The sequence below is a fragment of the Equus przewalskii genome, unplaced genomic scaffold (assembly GCF_037783145.1).
Source record: "Equus przewalskii isolate Varuska unplaced genomic scaffold, EquPr2 ChrUn-13, whole genome shotgun sequence".
In the NCBI taxonomy this organism is placed as follows: domain Eukaryota; kingdom Metazoa; phylum Chordata; class Mammalia; order Perissodactyla; family Equidae; genus Equus; species Equus przewalskii.
Genome location: NW_027228750.1, coordinates 2,057,182 through 2,079,303, shown reverse-complemented (window position 1 = coordinate 2,079,303; position 22,122 = coordinate 2,057,182). Strand labels below are relative to the sequence as shown.

At 37.0% G+C, this 22,122-nt stretch overlaps 1 protein-coding gene across 4 annotated transcripts in view; it reads right to left on the bottom strand.

Moving 5' to 3' along the window:
- The window catches only part of SPAG17 (sperm associated antigen 17), a 209,587-nt gene that overhangs the window by 29,130 nt on the left and 158,335 nt on the right, over positions 1 to 22,122 (bottom strand). For 2 of the 4 annotated variants that reach the window (XM_008526615.2, XM_070607664.1), the window contains 12 exons: positions 16,458 to 16,646; positions 14,601 to 14,746; positions 14,366 to 14,496; positions 12,467 to 12,594; positions 10,498 to 10,680; positions 9,426 to 9,539; positions 8,845 to 8,890; positions 6,661 to 6,760; positions 6,419 to 6,466; positions 3,682 to 3,781; positions 2,573 to 2,675; positions 772 to 903 (listed from right to left, as the gene is read on the bottom strand). In XM_008526615.2, coding sequence (XP_008524837.2) covers positions 772 to 903; positions 2,573 to 2,675; positions 3,682 to 3,781; positions 6,419 to 6,466; positions 6,661 to 6,760; positions 8,845 to 8,890; positions 9,426 to 9,539; positions 10,498 to 10,680; positions 12,467 to 12,594; positions 14,366 to 14,496; positions 14,601 to 14,746; positions 16,458 to 16,646 — 1,420 coding nt within the window. The remainder of the gene's footprint in view (positions 1 to 771; positions 904 to 2,572; positions 2,676 to 3,681; positions 3,782 to 6,418; positions 6,467 to 6,660; positions 6,761 to 8,844; positions 8,891 to 9,425; positions 9,540 to 10,497; positions 10,681 to 12,466; positions 12,595 to 14,365; positions 14,497 to 14,600; positions 14,747 to 16,457; positions 16,647 to 22,122) is intronic. The other 2 variants (XM_070607663.1, XR_011536707.1) reach the window with 2 other exon arrangements.

The window sequence follows — 22,122 nt, the reverse complement described above, 5'->3', positions numbered from 1 at the left end:
CCATGAAATCAGCATATCTAGATATTATTCTGTATTATTCCATACTTCAATTTCTGCTACCCCAATAAGACGATGTGCTGTGTAAGACAGAGACTACATTTTACGTTTTTCTTCTGGTACCTGCAGACCAAGAAAGTACTGAAATAATAGGTAAATCTGGGGCGGGACCCGTGGCTGAGTGGTTAAGTTCATGTGCTCCACTTTGGCGGCCCAGGGTTCACCGGTTCAGATCCTGGGTGCAGACCTACACACTGCTCATCAGGTCATGCTAAGGCGGCATCCCACATAGAAGAACCAGAATAACTTACAATTACGATATACAGCTGTGTACTGGGGCTTTGGGGAGGAAAAAAGAAAAGAGGAAGATTGGCAATAGATGTTAGCTCAGAGTCAATCTTAAAAAAAAAAAAAAAAGGTAAATCTAAATCCATCTACCAAATTACTGGTTGCTCAAAAAAAGCTACCAGCTTCCTGACTTTAAACAAAATAAGATAAAATGAAAAAATAAAATATAAAATAACAAATTAAAAAAAGTATTTGTCATTTCTTTCTTTCAGTCTGGGACTTGTAGTCATTCTGAAAACTTTTTTGAGATACTTTGAAGTGCTAGGAAAGCTTACAAAGTTCCATAGCCTCAGGATCCATGAACCTCTAGAATTTTTTCTGTAACCACCAACCATACCCTCAGCCCCCAGTGCCATCTCCCATACTCCACAAAGACATAATGTTCAGTTAGGAGAAACAGCGAGATAAAGACAACGGCTGGTTTACCTTCAGTAGATTTTGTTAAATTTTCAGTTTGGTTCTGGCTAGCGAACGCCTTCATATCCACAAAAGCCTCTGATTTTGGAAGACTAAGTGTGTCTGAGGATTCTTGTTGTGAAACTTTATTTGGCTGGGAATCTAGAAAACCCAAAACAAATATTATAAAGTGCTATTTTGGACAATGACTACTAATGTTTGTATTCTTCTTTACAATGAACAGGGTGCTTCCCTCCCCTGCTCCTTGACAGAAAGACAAAATCGAAGAAAGCCATTAAGAGGCAGGGATTCTTCACTATGTGATGCAATGTTTGCCATTAACAAATAGGACAGTATCTGCAAGGCTCACACTCCCTAGGAGCTAGCTGGTTCTTTCTGCACCTTGTAACCACATCATAGTTGTTACGTTGTTGGGTTATGAAGCAGAGACCAAGTAATTTGGTCTGCTCTTACCTTGCAAAAGTAACTGAGATGTGATTAAAAAAAAATTCCAATTTTAAATCCATTCTTTACTGTGAAAATGTAGCTCTTTATTAAAATGTATCTCTCCAAGAAATCGGTGCAATATGAAACAAATTTTAAATAAATGTATCAAAGACCGGGGATGCAAATCCCTTTCAACTTGTGTTTGTGCCAACCCTGATTGAATGGTGGCAGCTGCCTGGAGGACCGTGCTGAACAACTGTGGCCTCACCCCCTTCAAGGGGAGAGCAGGCTTGGCTGATTAGTGCCGTCTGCCCAGGGCGTGGGTGGCAGCACAAGCACTGTCACCCTTCATCCCTGATTTCTCCGCATCACATTTACAAGTCATTGTTCCAGATTTAATCTTTGCTTGGCAAACTCTGTGGTGATTAGATGTTTTCTTTGGCTGTGCTCATTCCAGGCAGCTGAACCTCTGGAGTTGTATTGTGCAGGAAAAAATTCCTGTCTCTGGGTATTTTAACTACCACTAAATTTCATTTCATCCCTCAATTCTTCAACTTCAATCTCCTGAAATGAAGTCCTTCTCCTACAAATCCACAACACCATGATCACACCCAAGAAAACTTACAGTAATTCCACAATGCCCTCTAATAGAGAGTCTGCAGTCAAACTTGTGCAGTTGCTCCAAAATACCTTTTATAGCTGATTTTTTCTCAATCCAGCATCCAAAGTTTATGTATTGCATATCGTTTTTATGCCTCGTTAGTCTCTTTTAACATAGAATCATCACCCCATCTTTTTTAGTTTAATGACATTGACTTTTTTGAAGAGTCAGGCCAGTTGTCTTATAAAATATGCACATCCTGGATTTTTCTGACTGTTTCCTCTTGATCAAATTCAGGTTAAGGATTTTTAGCAAGAATTCTACTCAGCCCCTAGGCACTTCATACTGCATTAGATGAGAAAGCGCCTAATTCTAGGTTGTCTCGCAATTAGTAGAAGGGTGATCGCTCAGCTAAGGTGGACGCCATCTCTGTCCACTGTAAAGGTACATTTCCTCCTCATAATTAGGAAGAAATATGTGAGGTGATACTTTGAGACCATGTGAATGCCCTGTTCTCCGAAGACCTTTCATTAATTCCTTGATTTTTAAATTAGTAAGGTCTTCTTAAGGCTTTTAGGTAAATTTTAAGCATACAGGAACTAAATCTTGGTTTCCTCATATAATTCAGTCATATCTGTAATATACAGGTCACAGAGGGTTATGTCATTAGCTATTACTGAGACAAAAAGTAGTAAGAACTAGTTATGTTCAAATAGGACACTATTAGGTATTCTTCATTTAATTAGCCGTTTAATAGGAATAAGAGCTGCATGAACACATTACCTGGCTGAAGATTGGATGTATTTTGAACAGCTGTTTTGTTTGTATCTTCAACTTTCTTTGTAAAAGGAGGCAAGTTTTTGGAAAGGGCGTCTAGATAATTAAACTTAAAGGAAAAAGCAAAAGACTTATTTTAGACTTATGCGTGGCTGAAAGGCAACTGCCACTAGCATGTTACATTAATGAACAATGATGAAAGGATATATGTATATACATATTTTTTTTTGTGAGGAAGATTTGTCCTGAGCTAACATCTGTTGCCAATCTTCCTCTTTTTTTTGCTTGAGGAAGATCAGCCCTGAGCTAACATCTGTGCCAGTCTTCCTCCGTTCTGAATGTGGGATGTCTCCACAGCATGGCTGATAAGTGGAGTAGGTCTGTGCCTGGGCTCCAAACCCGTGAACCTGGGCCACCAAAGCAGAGCGCACAGAATCTTAACCACCTGGCCATGGGGCTGGCCCAAAAAGCACATTTTTTAAGGCCCTGAAAATAAAGTTTCCAAACTAAAAGTTTTTCAAGAGACTAATTCAATTCTCGATTTTGTTAATTAGCTATAATTTCCTATAATTTTTTCTCAGGCAGCCTCTGGTTAATAATAGCATCTGGAATTTTGGGGGAAGCTCGGGGAGTTCTGAACACGTGCAAATATCCGCTTCGCTTGAGAGTTTCAAGTTTCATAGACGTGAGGAGCGCTCTGCATCCCTGGGATTCCAAGAACTCACAATAGCTTAGCGCTCTCAGCAGCTGATGGGGGAGGAGATTTTAATGGAATAGAAACTTCAAAATGAGATGTATCAAAGGATAATCAATAGGAAGAATCTGACCCCAAAAAAGGGCTTAAAATAGACGGGAGCGGGTAATCGTGATCGTGCAAGGCAGGAGGTGGAGGGATAGTAATGCATCGGCAGAGAAATTCTTCTGAGTTGCAAGACCTGGAATTAGTGCTCCCTCTCATATGCTTGTGACGACGTGAATGTGAAGGGTACAGGTTAGTCAGTCAGGTGGATGCAGGAAAGAAACAAGAGGAAAAGGAGGTTACATAATAACATCTGCATTGTATCACCTTTTAATAAAGACTCTTAATTTGACTGTTGTTAAGGACATTCCGTTACCTGAGACTGAAAGGTCTTGCTCAATTCTGATTTGAAGTAGGGTGATACCGTTCTGTTCCTGATTTCCTCTAGATAATTGTGTGTTTTTTCGATTTCCTTCCTGGTTGATATTTCCATAATGTTGCAAAAGAAGACATAAAATATTTTAAAATGTTGTTTACTTGTGTTTTAGCTCTAAAGCCCACAGAAAATGGGATCACTAACAGTAAAACTGACATGAGTTAACTCGTCAAACATTTTTTTGGTTCATTTTCTGCTTCTTGTAGAATCAGTCACATTGCCTACTTCAGATATCAGACTTTCAAATAAGATAGGAAATGATGATACCAGATGATAGTTTGGTTTTACAGTTGATCTCAAAAGACTAAAAACCACTTAGTTGACCTTTTTGCATGTCTTTCAATTCTCTAAGGTTAAAATGCCAGCTAGATTCTGCTGATTTCCATAATTTCAGTAGCAGTGGTAAAAAAAAAAAAAAAAAAACCTCCAAAAACTAAAACCTGAGGAATGGTTTATGGATAATGTGATCAGTGATTACAAAGCAAAATAAAAGCAATCATGATAATCCTGCTAGTTGTTCCAATATCAGAACTCTGTACTGGGGAGATAATACACCAGCTAAAAACTACACTTCCCAGACTTCCCTGTATATAGGGATGGCCAATGAGAAGTAAACTGAAGTCATGGGCTAAGACCCCAGTTAGCTTTTAAAGAGGGCTAACTCAAGTGGGAGGCTTTTCCTTTGTCCTTGCCTCATCTCTTTTTCTACTTTCTGAAATATGGATGAAATGGCTGTAGCTGCAGCAGTCACTTTGCAACCAGGAAGCAACTCTGAGAATGGAAATGATGTGCTAAGAATGATGGAACAGATAAAAAGAAGGAATTCGAGCTCCTAATGATGCTGTGGCATGGCCTACCATGGACTGCCCACTTCTGACTTCCTTTACATTAGGAAAAATAAATTTCTTTCTTGTAAAATCACTGATTGGGGGTTGTCTGCTAAATGTAGCTTAACCTAATCCTATTTGAAATAGTTTTCATTTTTAAGTGTTTACTGCATGCCAGGAGATTTGCAAAGTACTTTACATTTAATCTTGCATAACTCTATGAGTTACCATTATTATCCCCATTTTATCTGTCAAAAAAAATCAAGGTGTAGAGTAGTTAAGTAACCCGTCCTAAATCACATAACTAGTCAGAGGTGAAGTCTGAACTAAAACCCAGGTTGCCTGCTTCCAGGCCCACAATCTTGATAAGTGCACTTGCTAATCAGCTGTTAGTTACCCAGTGAGGAGCTGAAAGAGACCTTAGGGATTAGGGTTTCCAGGCATCCTCGTTTTACAGATAAGCAAACTGAATTCCGACGAAAATTTTACAGAAGTAAACCACCAGCTGGCACCATCCAGTCTGTAAGCAATCCAACTGAAATGAACTCTAGGTCTGCTGGCTCTGAGACCAGTGCCCTTTCTGTTATACCAGATGGCCTCTCAGGACATATTGGCTCAATCAAAATATCATTTTTTCTAAATGACTTTAATTTCTCATTAAAATATCTTATCTCTACTGCCTCACCAGATTCATTCGTCAATCTATGGCAGTCTGACTATTGCCTACCATTCTCTTAAAACTGTTCTCACAAAAGAAGTTAATAAACCTTCCAACTGATACACCCAAATTCCTCTTTTTATTCCCCTTTCCAAGTCTCCCACAGCATCTGATATTTGTTGACCACCTTCCATTTCCCTGAACCCCTCCCTTTCCTTAACCCTCTTCCCCAATCCATTTTCCACATTGCTAATCCGTCTCTTTCTGTGACGCATATCTAAGCATGCGTTTCACTTTCTTCTTCAAAAACTTTCATTGGCTTGCCATTACCTACCTATAGGTTAAACTTTGAAGTAGTTAATGTTTCAAAATTTGAAAAAACGTGAATGGATAACAGGTACAGATGTACATACGTCAAAAAAGCATTAAAGAGTATGTAATAAAAAGAGAGTCTCCATCCCATGCTGTCCCCTACTCTCTAGATCTCCTTCCCTACAGGTAACCTCTGTCACCAGTCTCTTGGAAATCCTTTCAGAGATATTCTACGAGACAGTATTTACCTCCTAGTTGGACCTTGTATATAGGGGTCGCCCCTGAGAGTTAAGGTCTTATCTCACCACTTCTCCAACACATTCCACAAGATAATCCAGACATTTTTATTAAGAAGCATATTTATCCTGGGAGTCATTCTGGAGAGGAGCCACGCAATTGTGTACAACAGGACCATATGTACTACTATATACTCAATAAATATATCTGGCTTCCTTTCTTTATGGTAAGAGAGCTGGGGTTGGAATCCTCAGCCAGGATAGAAAGAAAACCAAAACACATAATGCTTAGAGCACATTCCTCATGTGAATGATAAAAATCCTTGAATGTTTATGACTACACACTGCATTAAGTTCTAGAATATCTATTAGTATATTAGAATTACCAAGGCACAGAGAGTACTTGAGAACTTTTTTGCTTATGAGAGGTAGAGAAAATCTACCTGATGGTCAAATGGGCTTCCTTAAGAGATAATGACATCGTCACACAAAAGCTGAATGACCACATGGCAGAAATGTAGAAGAGATTCACTAAGAGCGGGGAGCCTGGATGCAAGACACTTCAATCTATCCCACTCCAAAATTCTATGACTCCCCAAGCTGGGCCTTTTCACATGCTTATGTATACTTCAGGATAGAATTACCTCTTTTGATCTATCTTTTCTTTCCAGCGCTTTTCACTTGCTATGTGCCTACGCGAAAGGAAAGGAAAGTACGGTGAAAAGGGGAGTACTCTCAGCTTACAAACAATAAAAGAAAAACCGCCACTGTACGATAAATTGTTAACATTGACGTTGTCACCCATAGTTATGATAGCTATATCTCTCCATTTCCTCAATTATTGCATGCTTAATACTAATTGGAACACAGTCTTGGATTAGCTTACCTCCCTTTCTTTTCCAAGAAATCTGTATCAAATGTTTCTGGTGGACATTCTGGAGCAACAGCCAAAGATTGCTTGAATAAATCAACTAAGTGGGCTGCAACTTTAAAAATAAATGCATTTAAACTTTTATCCTCATTTTTTTTTACAGCACAACACACAATCAGTACCCAATTACTCATTTGAGATATTTTCTAAGAGCCTTATATCTAATCTATCAAATGTTTACTAGAATTTCTATGACCAAGCTGTATTATAACAGTAAGTAAGACCACTTTTATGAAATATCCTACTAGAGAACATACATCTTACAGTCAAAATGTAAAATGTAGTGACACCTCATTTTTCCCACATCATTAGGGGAATCAGTGTTCTAGCTAACTGACTTTCTTCATATCTGGAGCACCAAAACTTAAAAAATTAACCATTTTATTGAAATTGTTTTTCTAAAAATAATCTGAGGATCTGAATCTAAGGATATGAATATAATACAATGGTTATTGGATAACTTGGGCTGTGATTCTCAGAGTTTATTTCACAGAACATGGTCTTGGTGGGATGTTAACAGGAGATTTAAAAACGAGAAAAATTTCCATGTTGCCTGGCTATACGAACTTGGGGAACACTGATTTACACAAGGTTAAACATGTTTTGTTACTGTAGGTCTTTTCTGCACCCTTAATTAGTTAACATACATTGTGGCTCTCTTAGAAAATAAGGCAATATGCAGAATTATTCAAACTTATTTTATCATAAAACTCCTTTTTGGTGGAGCGCTTTCATAGATGAATGTTTTAGGAAATACTTTGGGGAGGGTTGACTTAGGATCGCCACTCGTAGTATGTGAGGGGCAGCTGTAAGTATGCCAGATCCTGTCTGACTCCTGCAGCTGTTTGCTTGTTTGTATGTTTGAAAAATACATTTAGTTTGTCCTTCACTACTGGGCAGCCTGCACATTTACCTCTGCGGTGACTGTTCCCTCATTCCCTCATGGCAGAGGTTACAAATTCAAATGAGACCAGGTAGGGTTACCAGATAAAGTCTAAGGCATCTAGTTACATTTGAATTTCAGATAAAAACACATAATATTTTTTAGTATATGTCCCCAAATATATGTTATATATATTCTCAGTATATCTCACGTTATATCTGAAATTCAAATAACACATAATATTTTTTAGTATAAGTATGTCCCATGTTATACTTATACTTACTTACACTGAAAAAAATTACGAGTTGTTCATCTTAAATTCAAATGTAACTGGGCCTTCTTTATTTTTATTTGCTAAATCTGGCAACCCTAAGAGGAGAGGCTGCCCATAGAAGAGTGACAACACAGTGTAAGGACAGGGAGACATTGGGCTTTCTGATGGATTCTTTTGTTCACAGTCATTCTAAAAGGGGCAGCTGCTAATCACCTTCAGCCTAATGTCACTATGTGGTAATGTGACATTTCAAGAGAAGAAAAATTCAGATAAACTAAAACACCAAGAACAATTGTGCAAGTCAACAGTGTGGGGTACACACAAAACACATCCATGGGCTGAATGAAGCCCATAGCTGCCAGTTTCTCACCTTTGTCATACGGCCAAAATAGAAAAGAAAAGAAAAATCTCAAACCACCAAATTCTCCTCTACTTGTCTACTGTGAACTATGAAACCACATAACCAAGTTTGTTGGGGCTGCATATATCCCAAAATAAATATGCTTTGAATGAGGCTATCTTCCAAGAGTAGACTGCTTGAACTACATACAGTATAAAACAGTGCAAAGTTTTGGTGATAACTGTAGTTGCTCAAAAGTTCTGTGCATGTGCGTTCATGTGTGTGTGTGTGTGTGTGTGTTGAGGGAGAGTGTTGGTTAGTTGTTTCCTTCCTGTATCTTAGCTATGTTCTATATACAAGTTGAGGTTAACATAAAACGTCAACTTTTAAATCAAATGTCAACTTTTCATTCAACAGATGAAAGTTAAAGATGAATTAGAGGCAATCACAGTTTTCAAGGATCTCACAATTTAGGCAGAAAAGAATGTATAAATAAGTCATTACAATACCTCATGGCCAATACAACAACAGAAATACGTATATGGTACTTTGCTATCAGGTGGGAGAATGACTGAGAAGTGTACTTAAGATTGTTCTTTCAAAATCTGCAAATATTTTGCAGAAAACATTAAGGATATTTACCTTCAGTAGCATGACCTTTTGTAGTTTCCTCCATTTTAGGAAAAGACTGAAATGAAGATAGAATTCCTTAATGATGATGATTATATTACACACAAAATTGACTTTGTTTAGAAGCATTCTTTACATTCTCAAATTGATCTTTTAGGGATATTACTATAAGATGAATTAGTTTTTTATTGCCTCTACAAAATTTATTTGTTTTTTTTTAGTCATTCCCTTCACTTAGCAAATTTCTAAAAATGGAAATCATTTGAAATTATAGAAATTCCTTTTTCCTCCTCCTTCCTATTCCATTCATTAATTCATTCAACATTTCAATGAATGTTAATTTCTCTGAAGATAATAAAAACTTTTATTTAAGAGGCTTTGGGATTACTCTTGATTCAGGGAAGAGCCTAAAACACATTTGGAAAATTCAATATATAAGGAATCAGATTTCCACAGAAATAAGAAATTATAAGGAGGAAGTGAATGCTACATAGAAGCAGCAGAAACCACCATTACTTATAATATTTTGTCTTGAAGCATCTAGTATCGAAGGAATAGTAAAAATGTTGGTGTATAAAACATTTCTTTCTCACCATAACAAGCTTGAGGAGATCTGCAGCATTGCCTCTCTCCTCCTCAGTTCTGGAATCTTTAACTGTCATTTCCTGTAGCTCATCTTCTTTCTTTAAAATATGGTTTATATAGTCCTAAATCAGCAGAACAAAATGAATCAATAAAACCCAGAAATGAAGTAGAGAAAGACACCAAAATAGTCAACATCAACTTGAAATATTACAAAAAGATGAAGAACATATAAGTTCACAGTGCTTAACAACCAGTTACTGGTCAAGCAATCTGGAAAGCCATTTCCTTAAAATGTTAATAAGCAAAGACCTGAAAAGTCCAAAAGCAAAGTTTAAGGGCCACAGGATATTAGAACTGTAAGAGGACCTCAGAGATGCCCAGCTTCTAACTCCATGCTCCAGTATTTGCATCAATAAAATGGACAGAGTTGGGTTAGATGATTTCTTGAGTCCCTTCCAGGGATAGTCTTTATGATTCTATCTATGAAGGTAAGTTGCTTAATCTATGACTTTGCTTCCAAGAGAAATATACTTTACTGTTTCCGTAAATATTTGATCCATTTCCATAAACAATGGTCCCCTGCTCTATGCCAGGTGCTGGGTGTATAACCATAAACAAAACACATATGATCCCTCTTCTGAGATAGTTAACAAACTAGACAGTGAGATGTTATAGATATGCTTATACAGTTAACTGTATATTTACAACTTCTTAGACTATTTCCAAAAACCAATAATCCTGTTCCTCCAGGGGACAAGTATCAGATTAATATGCAGTTCTAACTTGTTCCAGAGGTCACTAGACCAGTTTTCCATATAATATAAAGAAAGAGGACTCTAAAAAGCAATCACATATAAAAGTTACTTATCTTCTCAATGTCTTTGGGGCCTCAATACTTCCTGTATCTGTGGGAACCATTAAGCATTTTTTACCTCTCAATCTCCTACCCTCTGGAAGATTGACATTTGTGTATTACATTAGATAAATATTGGTAAAATAACATAATTTCAGGTTCCTCAGCAAACCAAGAGGAACGATTGTTCCTGATTCTTTTGGGTCAGATTACCTGGATTCCATTACCTTAAGGGAAATCTGCAGCTTCAGTTTCACCTCATCGTTTATGACCTCATGCTGGATGAACTGGCGTATCTGTAGTACATTGGGGCTTTTGAGTATAGGAGCTGGGGCACTCACTAGCTGTTTGCACTCAATGTTAAGGCCCTTCCAAATATGAGTGCCAAAGGGAGGTCCTGGAGTTTTTTTCTGTTAAAAAACAAAGCAAACCAACCACTGAAGAAATCAAATGTTTTAATGTTAGAATTTTATTTATTTATTTATTTATTTTTTTTGCTGAGTACTTATTATGTAGACACTATGCCAGGAACCACTTGTTAGGGAATACAACAGTGAAAAACATGACCCCTGCTCTCAAAAAGTTTTGCAAATGAAAGAAAAATTGGTAACAGAACTGGGCAAGCTTTCCCCTTTATACCTGTCACCAAGAATCTGTATATTTTAAAGCCTTGTTGCATGATGTCCCACTGGATAGCATTTGGGGGAGGGCTAAGCAATGCTGTGCCACGGTAATGCAGCAGCAGCCTAGTTTATGCCAAATGCATGTGACTATTCCTTAATGCCCACAGGCAACCTAAGACACTTGGAATTAAGCAGTTTTTAACTTTCTGATTCCATGTGCATTTTGACCTAGATAGATTCTTTGGGATAGAAATCATCCCATAGATCTGGGTGGTCTTGACGTCACTCTAGATTAGGCAGGCCTCCAGATCTTCCCAGGATCTCCTCGGCAGAAATGTCGGCCTTAGAGTAGATGCACGTCTCTATGCTACCCTTGTAATTGACTTTCACGAGTGGTATGCTTTGATGCCTTATGTCCTGAAGCGTGTCTGATGTGCTTCATTTTAAATTGCTACTCAGTGTCCAGTGCCTGGTCAGTGATAACCACTCAGGGGCTTGCCTAGGTTGAGGCACTTCTACTGGGCACAGGAGGTCATAGCATAGGAGTTTCAGAGGAAGAGAATGAACTTCCTTCATTAATCTCAGATGTGGCATATTATCTGTCATAACACAGTACTTTCAACTTGAATGTAGCCTTAGTGAGCCATTTGGTGTGGTCTTTTCATTTTTCAGATAAGGAAGTAAAGGTCCAGTGTGACTAGTCCCAAATTCCACATTAATAATTGGTAGAGTCAGGACTAGAATTCAGATAATCTTCGTTCACAATGGTGAATATAGTCACCAAATTAAAAGATAGGGCTAGGAGGTCTTTGTTATCTTAAGTGTTCATTATCTGTGCCCCTACTATTACAAGATTGTAAGGAAGCAAAGATCATCATAAGTCAAAAACATTATCCTCCTCCCAACACTACTATCTCTCTCTGATCGTATTATCAATGTCTTCACTGATTTAACAAGTTAACATCTGACAATATGGTGGACATATTACATACGTTGCTTGCAAAATGAAACGGCAAATCTTGCAAAATGTGAGACTTCACAATTCTTGCTCAAAATATTTTCTTTTATTCTTTAAAAAAACTTTAGGTGGGGGTTCTCTAATCGTTTTAGCATTGTAGTTGCTAATCTCTGTCTATACTCCTTCAAATTATTCTTATATACTCAGTTTGTGCATTAATGAATTAAGAAAAAAAGGAGAGTGAAAGACCTAAAATTGTATGTTAAAGGTAACAAATAAGAAATGAGAGAAAGGAAGATTTCTGTATTGTATAATATCAGTAACTCCAAGGCAGGAGGGGTGTAACACGGGCTACTCAGAGTGGGTGTTTTCATATTATAGGAAGATGTTCAAGCCCGCAACATAGGATAAAAGAAACAAAACTGAGATTAGCTAGTCAGGTATATTTCTCTAAACTCTACAAATGTTAAAATCTTCAAATGTAAAACTCCTTGAGCCCATTAATAATTTACATATGAATGAAAACATATGAATATATGAGAGAAGACCTGAGACTCCGGTCCATTGATTGATGGACTGACAAATATAGTGACTTTTCAGCAGAAAAATTTATACCTCAACTGAGGGAAATTTCTCCCATGACCTTGACTGGAGATTAGGAGGAACAATTGTGTCTAATTCTTTCTTCATTAGCCATGGCGATGCTTCATGAAAAGGGCGAAGAACAGTGATGCTCAGGGCGCCTGGTTCAGAGAGTTATCAGAGGGTCATTTCTCCATCAAAAACATTCTGAGAAATTCAGTAAGTATTTAATAAATTCAACAAACACTTTTTGATAAGCAAGACACAGTGATTATGCTTAAGGACCTTACAATCCAACAAGAAAAGTTGGGTTTTTAGTCACTGTAACACCTAGAGACTGGATTTATACCACCTGGAATTATTACAACTCACTGTCCTTCAACAACCACATCCAAGTCCTGTCAGTCCCAACAGTAAACATTTCTTGAGTTCATCCCCTTCTTCCCTCTCCACTGACCTCCCTTAGGTCATCTGCCTTGGAGAGATCCTCTTCTGGACTACAGCAACAACTAGCTGTTTTACCCACATCTGCTCTGTGAATGAACCTCCCCCAGCCATCAGGGTTCGTCCATGACTTAAGCTTCTTTGACTTCTCGTTGCTCACAGGATAGAACCAAGGACTTAAAGTTTTCTCGCCCCTGCCTGAATTTGCGCCTTTCTCCCTTCTGTGCTTGGGCTACTTTGACCTTTTTCCCCATTTACAATGCTTTATGCTTCATGCTTCCTGCTTTGTGTTCTCCTTTCCAAGAGAGCTCTCTATCCTATTTTAACTAACTCCTACTTATCCACCAGCTCTTGGCTCCATCATCTTCAGGGAAGCCTTCTAGACTACATCAGGTTCCTCTGCTAGATGGTCTCATAGAACTGTATTCCTTTCCTTCACAGACCTTATCTTGATTTATAATCATAAACGGTGTGACTATATAATTAATACCTATCTCTTGTTAAACTCTAAGCTCTGTGAAAGCAGGGTCCATGTTGTCTTAGCTCACCATTGTATTCCTAATATCCAGTCAGTATTTGGTACATGGTGGGTTATCAGGTAGATGCTAGTTAAATGAGTAACTAACAAAGCAATTTGAGATGAATTCTTATTCTCCTATAGTTCCATACAGGTACTGCACAACCAGTCAGAGTGCCTCCCTCTCCATATTTACAGATAAAGAGCAAGGTTTACTATATCGTACACATGTGCATTGATACACTAAAAGATGTAAGTGCACAGAGATGTGGGCATATTCATAAATGAGCACAAAATATACCCCACCAACCAGAGAAAAGATAAAAAAGAAACACATATGTGAACCTAGACACAACACAGTGGTTTGGTACACAGACAACATGCAAATTTATATTTATGTTTAAATACACATAATTCATATACTGGTGGTTCTGACAACACAATATATGCCTCTAACTTGTGGTCAGACACTGATTTCTTTGACATTGATGAAAATAACATAAATGCCCAATGAATATGGCATAGAACTTAAACTCTATTTCAGGTGGGCTTTCTAATTCACACATCACATGTACTTTCTTTTCTTATTACATTAAATTCATCAAGGCAACACCTTCAAAGTGACAAAAAATAAATTTACAAGAGATATCTCACTTTTCTTTGTTTTTTCTTGCCAAGATGAAACGAACACATAAATAGGAACCTAGGTACAAACCTAACATACCTAAACACAGATACAAATCTACTCATAGGTAGAAGAGGAGCTTACGTACAATTTACATATGTTGATGCTCAAATCAAGTTTGGTATGAACGTAAGTAACTGTATAGGTAGGTTGACAGGCCGGGTGGAAAGTAGAGCTGAAAAGTGAGCAAATGGGGAAGAGCGGTGATGGCCCCGGGGTGAATTGCATAGGAGGATGAGAGTTGGTGAAGGGACACAGTGAGTGTCAGACAGGCTGGGCTCTCTACCTGGCTGTTCTTGTACTGGCTCTTGAAGAACTACAGTGGTTGATTCTCCATATGCCAAGGATAAGTATTCTTCTATGTCATCATCTCGAAGAAGCTCTACTCCTGATCCATCGGCATAGATAACAAAAAACCTATTCGAAGAAATAAAAATCTAATCACTTGAAGCATTGAGTTAAAAGCTCTTTGAACTTGGAATTAAAAATAAAAAGTCATGGTATTATTTTTATCATTTTACCTGGGGACATGTTCACCATATATTTGTAGGTGATTTTTATGAAGGTGAGTAGATGATAAACTATCATAGCCTTCAGGTTTTGAGTTTAAATCATCTTCCAAATTGTTTTCAGGTAGCAGAGTTGATGTGCTACCATCAGCCATGACCTAAGGGACAAAGTACATAAGCAACTAAAAGACAAAAGATGCCATAAAGCTCACATTTCTGCTGATCCCATTTGAGAAAGCAGGTGATCTTTTAGTATATTCAGAAAATCTGGGATATTTATTTGTAAAGTACTGTTCACTAGGTATAGATTGCATTAATCACAGTGAAAATCTAGCAGCACATCTCCACTCACAAACCACACCTAGACTACGAAGACAGAGTGGAAGGCAAACGGAATATATTCAGAGGAAGGTGACTGGGATGGCAGGGGACTCAAAACTTTCTCTTCTGAAGATTAGTTCAAGGAAGTGGGAATTTAAATACGAAGGAAAGGATACTCATGTGATATTTGTCTTGAAATATTAAAAGAATGATACAGTATGGAAGAGGTTATATTTTGCAATTCCACGAATAGACTATCTAGGGAAACAGATTTAGAATTAATGTGAGAAGAAATGTTTTAGCCATTACTACTGTCTAGATAAGGCATGAGTCTCTCCAGGAAGAATTATGGTTTGGGTTGAAAGACCAGTGAAGGGGATGCCCCAAAAGACCATCAATGCCTAGAAGAATGCTTGGCCTGGATGACCCACGTGTTTCAATCTAGAGGGTTTGGGGCTTTACGTTTCTATTTCAATTCACTGTAAATTGAAATTTATTAGCAGCCTGAACTCAGGCTATAAAGAGTCTCATTTACCTAACACAGAAAAAATAAGCTGGATCAGGGCTTGTCTGCATACTCAAAGAAAGCCAGGTATTCCATACAAAGGATGGTTCTAAATCTGACAAATAACTTCACTACCAGCTAGCCGATACACGAAATTCCACTGTTGGGTAAGGAGTAAAAAAAAAGGATAAGTACCTAGAGCAGAGGTTGGCAAACCTTTTTTGTCAAGAGCCAGATAGTAAATATTTTAGGGTTTGTAGGTCATACAGTCTCTTGTTGCAACTACTTAACTCTGTCATTATATGCAAAAGCAGCCACAGACAATATGTAAACAAATGACAATGACTGTGTTCCAATATAACTATACAACAACACTGAAATTTGAATTTCCTATAATTTTTATGTCATGGCATATTCTTCTACTTTTGATTTTTTCCAACCATTTAAAAATGTAAAAGTCATTTTTAGCTCATAGCCAATATAAACAAGTGGCCATGGTTTGCCAAAGCCTGGCCTAGAGGTAAGAGGATAGTTGTGTTGAAGGACAGAGAAACAGAAGATAGAGCTCTACCATCAATCGAATCGCTAAGCATGTCTCCAGGCTTCTGGTCTCCCCATCTTCAACCCTACTGGAACCCTCTCTAAATGATACTTCTCACCATAGATTCTCTGCCTAGTCAAACAGACTTGCCTGCTGCCCCATGTATTTGTTTTCATTTTAACCTGGATACAGACCATTCTTATATCACTCCTTTTCATTGGCATTACTTTTTCGATGTTTAGTAATGTTTTTTTGCCTTTTGTTCTAATTATTTATTTGGTTTTAACATTTCTACCATCCCAAGTGTTGGGCTTGCTATCCCCCATGGAAGTACACTTAAGAATCAAAGACATTGACACTCATTACTGCTTGCCCAAAATATTCACAGTAAGTGGATAACTAATCCCAAGGCAGCTAAGATAAGCTACATGGAAGATCCTCTAGTGTGAACTATCTCAAAAGCAAAGCCACAGCCTCTCTCTATACTAATGATGTACTTTACCTGAAAGGTGTTTCCCTCAGGATCCAGGACTTCACAGAGAACCTCTGACGTGTGCTTCATGATGTACCTGCTAGCTCTCAGCTGCTCACGTTTTTGGAAAGGATGGTATATATCACTGCTGGATTCATGGTAATATACAGCTGAACAGTCTCTATCAATATGAAGACAGCCTTTGTTTGAAGGTAACACCTGAAAGGGTAACAGAAAGAGAGGAATTATTAAAAATTTCTTGTTCAATTTGAGAGATTTGGAAAATCATTTTAGGAGAAAAATTATCCATAGATCTCAGCCACAAGCTGTTTTTCCAGGGAGAAAACATGACCCAAGAGAGGACATAATTTCTCCTGTGTCCTCATATTTTATCTACTCATTTCAATATCTCTTCCAAGTAATTGCCTTGTGCCTTCTTATTTTGGATATTTGATATAAAATGATAAAAATATATCTTAACTGAAGCAAACACACTTGGCTCTATTCAAAATGTTTGGAATCCTTTATGTTCTTGGGCAAGAAGCATCCTCAAGAGGTCCAAAGCTATGGGACAGATGCTTTTATTTGTCCTCATTTCTCTGGTGGCTGACACAGTCCTTAGGTAAGATTTTGTGTAATGACTTCTGGTTCAGATAGACTCTGTTTTGAGATACAATTCACATGCCATAAATTCACTCATTAAAGTGTATATTCAGGGATTTTGGTATACTCCAAAATTTGTGCAAATAGTATCACTAATTCCAGAACATTTTCATCATCCCAAAAAGAAACCCTGATGTTATTGGCAGTCAATGTGCATCACTGCTACTCCTAGCCGTTAGCAGTCACTGATCTGCTGTGTCTACAGATTTGACTATTCTGAACATTTCCTATAAATGGAAGCACGCAATATGTGGCCTCTTATGTCTGGATTCTTTCACTTAGTATAATGTTTTCAAGATTCATCCATGTTGTAGCATGTATCAATACTTCATTCTTTTTTATGGATGAATAATATTCTATTGTATGGATATATCAAATTTTGTTTATTCATGAGTTGATGGACGTTTGGGTTGTTTTCACAATCTTGCTATTATTAAAAATGCTGCTGTCAACATTTGTGCACAAGTTTTCGTGTGGATGTATGTTTTAATTTCCCTTGCCTATCTACCTAGAAGTGGAATTGCTGGGTCATATGATAACCCTATTTTTAACCTGTTGAGGAACTGCCAAACTGTTTTCCAAAGTGACTGCCCCATTATACATTCCCATCAGCAAGGCATGAGGCTTCAGTGTCTCCATATCCTAACTAAAACTTCTTATTGTCTAGCTTTTTTTATTCCAGTCTTTTTAGTGGGTGGGAAGTGGTATCTCATTGTAGTTTGATTTGCATCTCCCTAATGACTAGTGATGTTGAGCATATTTTCATATGCTTATTTGCCATGTGCATATCTTCTTTGGAGTAACATCTTTTCAAATCCTTTGCCCATTTAAAAAATTAGGTCATTAGTCTTTATTGTTGAGTTGTGTAAGTTTTTTATATATTCTCGATGCTACACTATTATCAGATATACAATTTATAAATAATGTCTTCCATTCTGTAGGTTGTCATTTCACTTTATTGGTGATGTCTTTTTAAGCACAAACCTTTTTTATTTTGACAAAGCTTGTGTCACATCTTTTTGGCATCATATCTAAGAAACCATTGCCAAATCCATGGACAGGAAGATTTGCACCTATGTTTTCTTCTAGGAGTTTTATGGTTTGAACTTTTACAATTAAATCCTTGCTGCTTTTGAGTTCATTGCTGTGTATGTTGTGAGGTTGGGGTCCAACTTTATTCACCATTTGTTGACAGACTATTCGTTTCCCCATTGAACTGTCTTGGCATGTTTGTAAGAAATTTATTGACCATAAGTTGATGATAAACAAATTCTAAATTCGACTCCATTAATGTATACATTTATCCTTATTCTAGTACCACACTGTCTTGTTTACTGTAGCTTTGTACTAAGTTTTGAAATTAGGAAGTGCGAGTCACTCAACTTTGTTCTTCTTTTTCAAGATTATCTTGACTCTTCTGGGTGCCTTGAATTTACAAAAGAATTTTAGTATCACCTTATCAATTTTGGCAAAAAAGGCAGCTGGGATGTTGATAGGAAATGTAGAGAGTACTGCCGTCTTAACAATATTATGTTTTCCATAAACTTAACATATGATATCTTTTTATTTATTGGGTCTTCTTTAATTTCTTTCAGTGATGTTTTGCAGTTTTCAGTGTACAACTCTTGTACTTCTTTCATTAAATTTATTCTTAAGTATTTTATTCTTTTTCATGCTATTTTATTTAATTAATTAATTAATTCATTCATTTCTTTTTTGAGGAAGATTAGCCCTGAGCTAACTGCTGCCAATCCTCCTCTTTTTTTGCTGAGGAAGACTGGCCCTGAGCTAACATCCGTGCCCATCCTCCTCCACTTCATATGTGGGACACCTACCACAGCATGGCATGCCAAGCGGTGCCATGTCTGCACCCGGGATCCAAAATGGTGAACCCCGGGCCACCAAAGCGGAACATGTGCACTTAACCACTGCGCCACCACGCCGGCCCCTTTCATGCTATTTTAAATGGAATTATTTTCTTCATTTCAGTTTTGAATTGTTCATTGTTAACGTATAGAAATACAATTGATTTTTTTTATATTGGTCTTATATCTTGCAACCTTGCTGAACATTTTTATTAGCGTATGTGCACATTGTACATTTCTGGTAAGCTGTATTCCTTAGAATTTTCTAAATACAAGATTATATCATCTATGAAAAGAGTTTTAATTCTTCTTTTCCAATCTGCTTGTATTTTATTTACTTTTATTGTCTAATAGCCCCGGCTAGAGCTTTCAGTACAAGGTCTAGTTGAAATGGTGAAAGCAAACATCTTTGTCCTATTCCTGATCTTAGGGGGAAAGCTTTCAGTCTTTGACCAGTAAGGATGCTGTTTGTTAGCTTGGGTATTTTGTAGACGCCCTTTATCAGGTTGAACTTCAAAGTTTCTTTCTATTCCTACTGTATCGAGGGTTTTTTTTTTAATCGTGAAAGGGTGTTAAATTTTTTCAAATGCTTTTTCTGAGTCTATTTAGGTAATCATGTGGTTTTTGTCCTTTACTCTATTAATATGGTAGATTATACTGATTGATTTTTGCATCTTGAACCAACCTTTTATTCCTGGGATAAATCCCACTTGGTGATGGTGTATAATCTTTTTTATATGTTGCTGAATGCAGTTGGCTAGAGCTTTCCTGTGGAGATGCATTCGTCTTCATAAGAGATATTGGTCTGGAGTTTTCTTTTATTGTGATGACTTTGTCTGGTTGTGGTATCAGGGTAATACTGGTCTGACAGAAATAGTTGGGAAATGTTCCCTCCTCTTCTATATTTTGGAAGAGTATGTGAAGGATTGTTCAATGTTAATTCTTTCATAAATGTTTGATAGAATTCCCCAGTCAAGCCATCTGGGCCTGGGCTTGGCTGTATGCTAAGTTTTAAAATTACTAATTGAATTTCTTTACTTGTTATAGGTCTATTCTTATTTTCTATTTCTTCTTAAGTCAGGTTTAGTAGTTTGTGCCTTTCCAGAAATTCATCGATTTCATCTATGTTATCTAATTTGTTGATATATAATTGTTCATAGTATTCCTTTATAATCCTTTTTCTTTCTGTAAGTTTGGTAGTAGTGTCTTCTCTTTCATTTGTAATGTTAGTAATTTCAGTCTCCTCTTTCTCTCTCTCCTTCTCTCTCTCTCTCTCTATCTCTCCTCTTGATAAGTCGAGCTAAAGTTTTGTTAATTTTGTTGATCTTTTCAAAGAACCAACTTCTGGTTTTGTTGATTTTGTTGATTGTTTTATATTCTTTGTTTGATTTATTTCTGCTCTAATCTTAACTATTTACTTCCATATGCTTGCTTTGGGTTTAGTTTTCCTTCTTTATTCTAGTTTCTTAGGGTAGAAAGTTGTTATTGATTTGAGATCTTCTTTTTTTAATATAGGCATTTGAAGATATAAATTTCTCTCTATTTATTGCTTTTGCTGTATCCCATAAGTTTTGGCATATTAAGGTTTTATTTTCAGTCATCTCAAAGTATTTTCTAATTTCCTTGTGATTTCTTCTTTGTATTGATTTTCACATATTTGTCAATTTCCCAAACTTCCTTTTGTTATTGATGTCTAATTTCATTCCATTGTGGTGGGAGAACATATTTTGTATGATTTTGATCCTTTTACATCTACTGAGACCTGTTTTGTAGTGTAACACATGTCTTTCCTGGAGAATGTTCCATGCATACTTGAGAATAATGTACTCTGTTGTTGAGTGGAGTGTTCTATTGATGTCTAGTAGGTCTAGTTGGTTTATTCTGCTGTTTGTCTTTTATTTTCTTGTTCATATTTTCTATTGTTCTATTCATTACTGAAAGTGAGGTACTAAAGCCTCTAAATATTATTGTTGAATTATCTATTTCTCCTTTTGTGTTTACTATTTAAAACTGGACATTTTAAATTGTATAATGCACAACTCTGGAAATACTCACGTGTTTGGGGGCTCTGTTGTTAGGTGCATAACGTGTTTATGATTGTTACGTCTTCTTGATAGAGTAATCTTTTTATTATTATAACATATCCTCTTTGTCTCTGGTAACAGTTTGTTGTAAAGTCTATATTGTCTGATATTAGTATAGCCACTCTAGTTTCCTTTCAGTTACTTATTACTGGGATATCTTTTTTCACCCTTTTCCTTTCAACCTAAGTCTGTCTTTGGCTGTAGAGTGCATCTCTTGTCAACAACATACAGTTGGATCATGCGTGTTTTTTTTGGTGTGGAAGATCATCCCTGAGCTAACATCTGTTGCCAATCTTCCTCTTTTTGCTTGAGGAAGATTGTTGCTGGCCTAACATCTGTGCCATTCTTCCTCTATTTTGTATGTGGACATCACCACAGCACGGCTTGATGAGCAGTGTGTAGGTTCATGCCTGGGATCTGAACCTGGAAACCCTGGGCCACCAAAGCAGAGTGTGCGAACTTAACCACTATGCCACTGGGCCAGTCCCCTGGATTATCCTTTTTAATTCATTCTTCCAATATCTTCCTTTGGATTAGATTGTTTAATCCATTTATATTTAAGGTAATTACTGATAAGGTCAGATTTACACCTTCTAATTTTCTATTTGTTTTCTAGATGTCTTATGTCTCTTTTCTCCTCCATTTGTTATTGCCTTCTTTTGTTTTAAATAGAAATTTTCTAGTGTGCCATTTTAATTCCCTGTTGTTTCTTTTACTATGTATTTTTGAGTAGCTTTCTTAGTGTTTCTTTAGAATTACAAATAATATCTTCATTTATAACTATCTAGATTAGATTAATACTAACTTAACTTCAATATTATGTAAGATTATGGGGCTGGCCTCATGGCCAAGTGTTCGGGTTTGTGTGCTCTGCTTTGGTGACCTGGGGTTTTGCCAGTTTGGATCCTGGGTGTGGACATGCATCACTTATCAAGCCACACTGAGGTGGCATCCCACATAGTACAACCAGAAGGACCTACAACTAGAATATACATCTATGTACTGGTGGGCTTTCAGGAGAAGAAGAAGAAAAAAAAATAAGAGAAGATTGGCAACAGATGTTAGCTTAGATGCCAGTCTTTA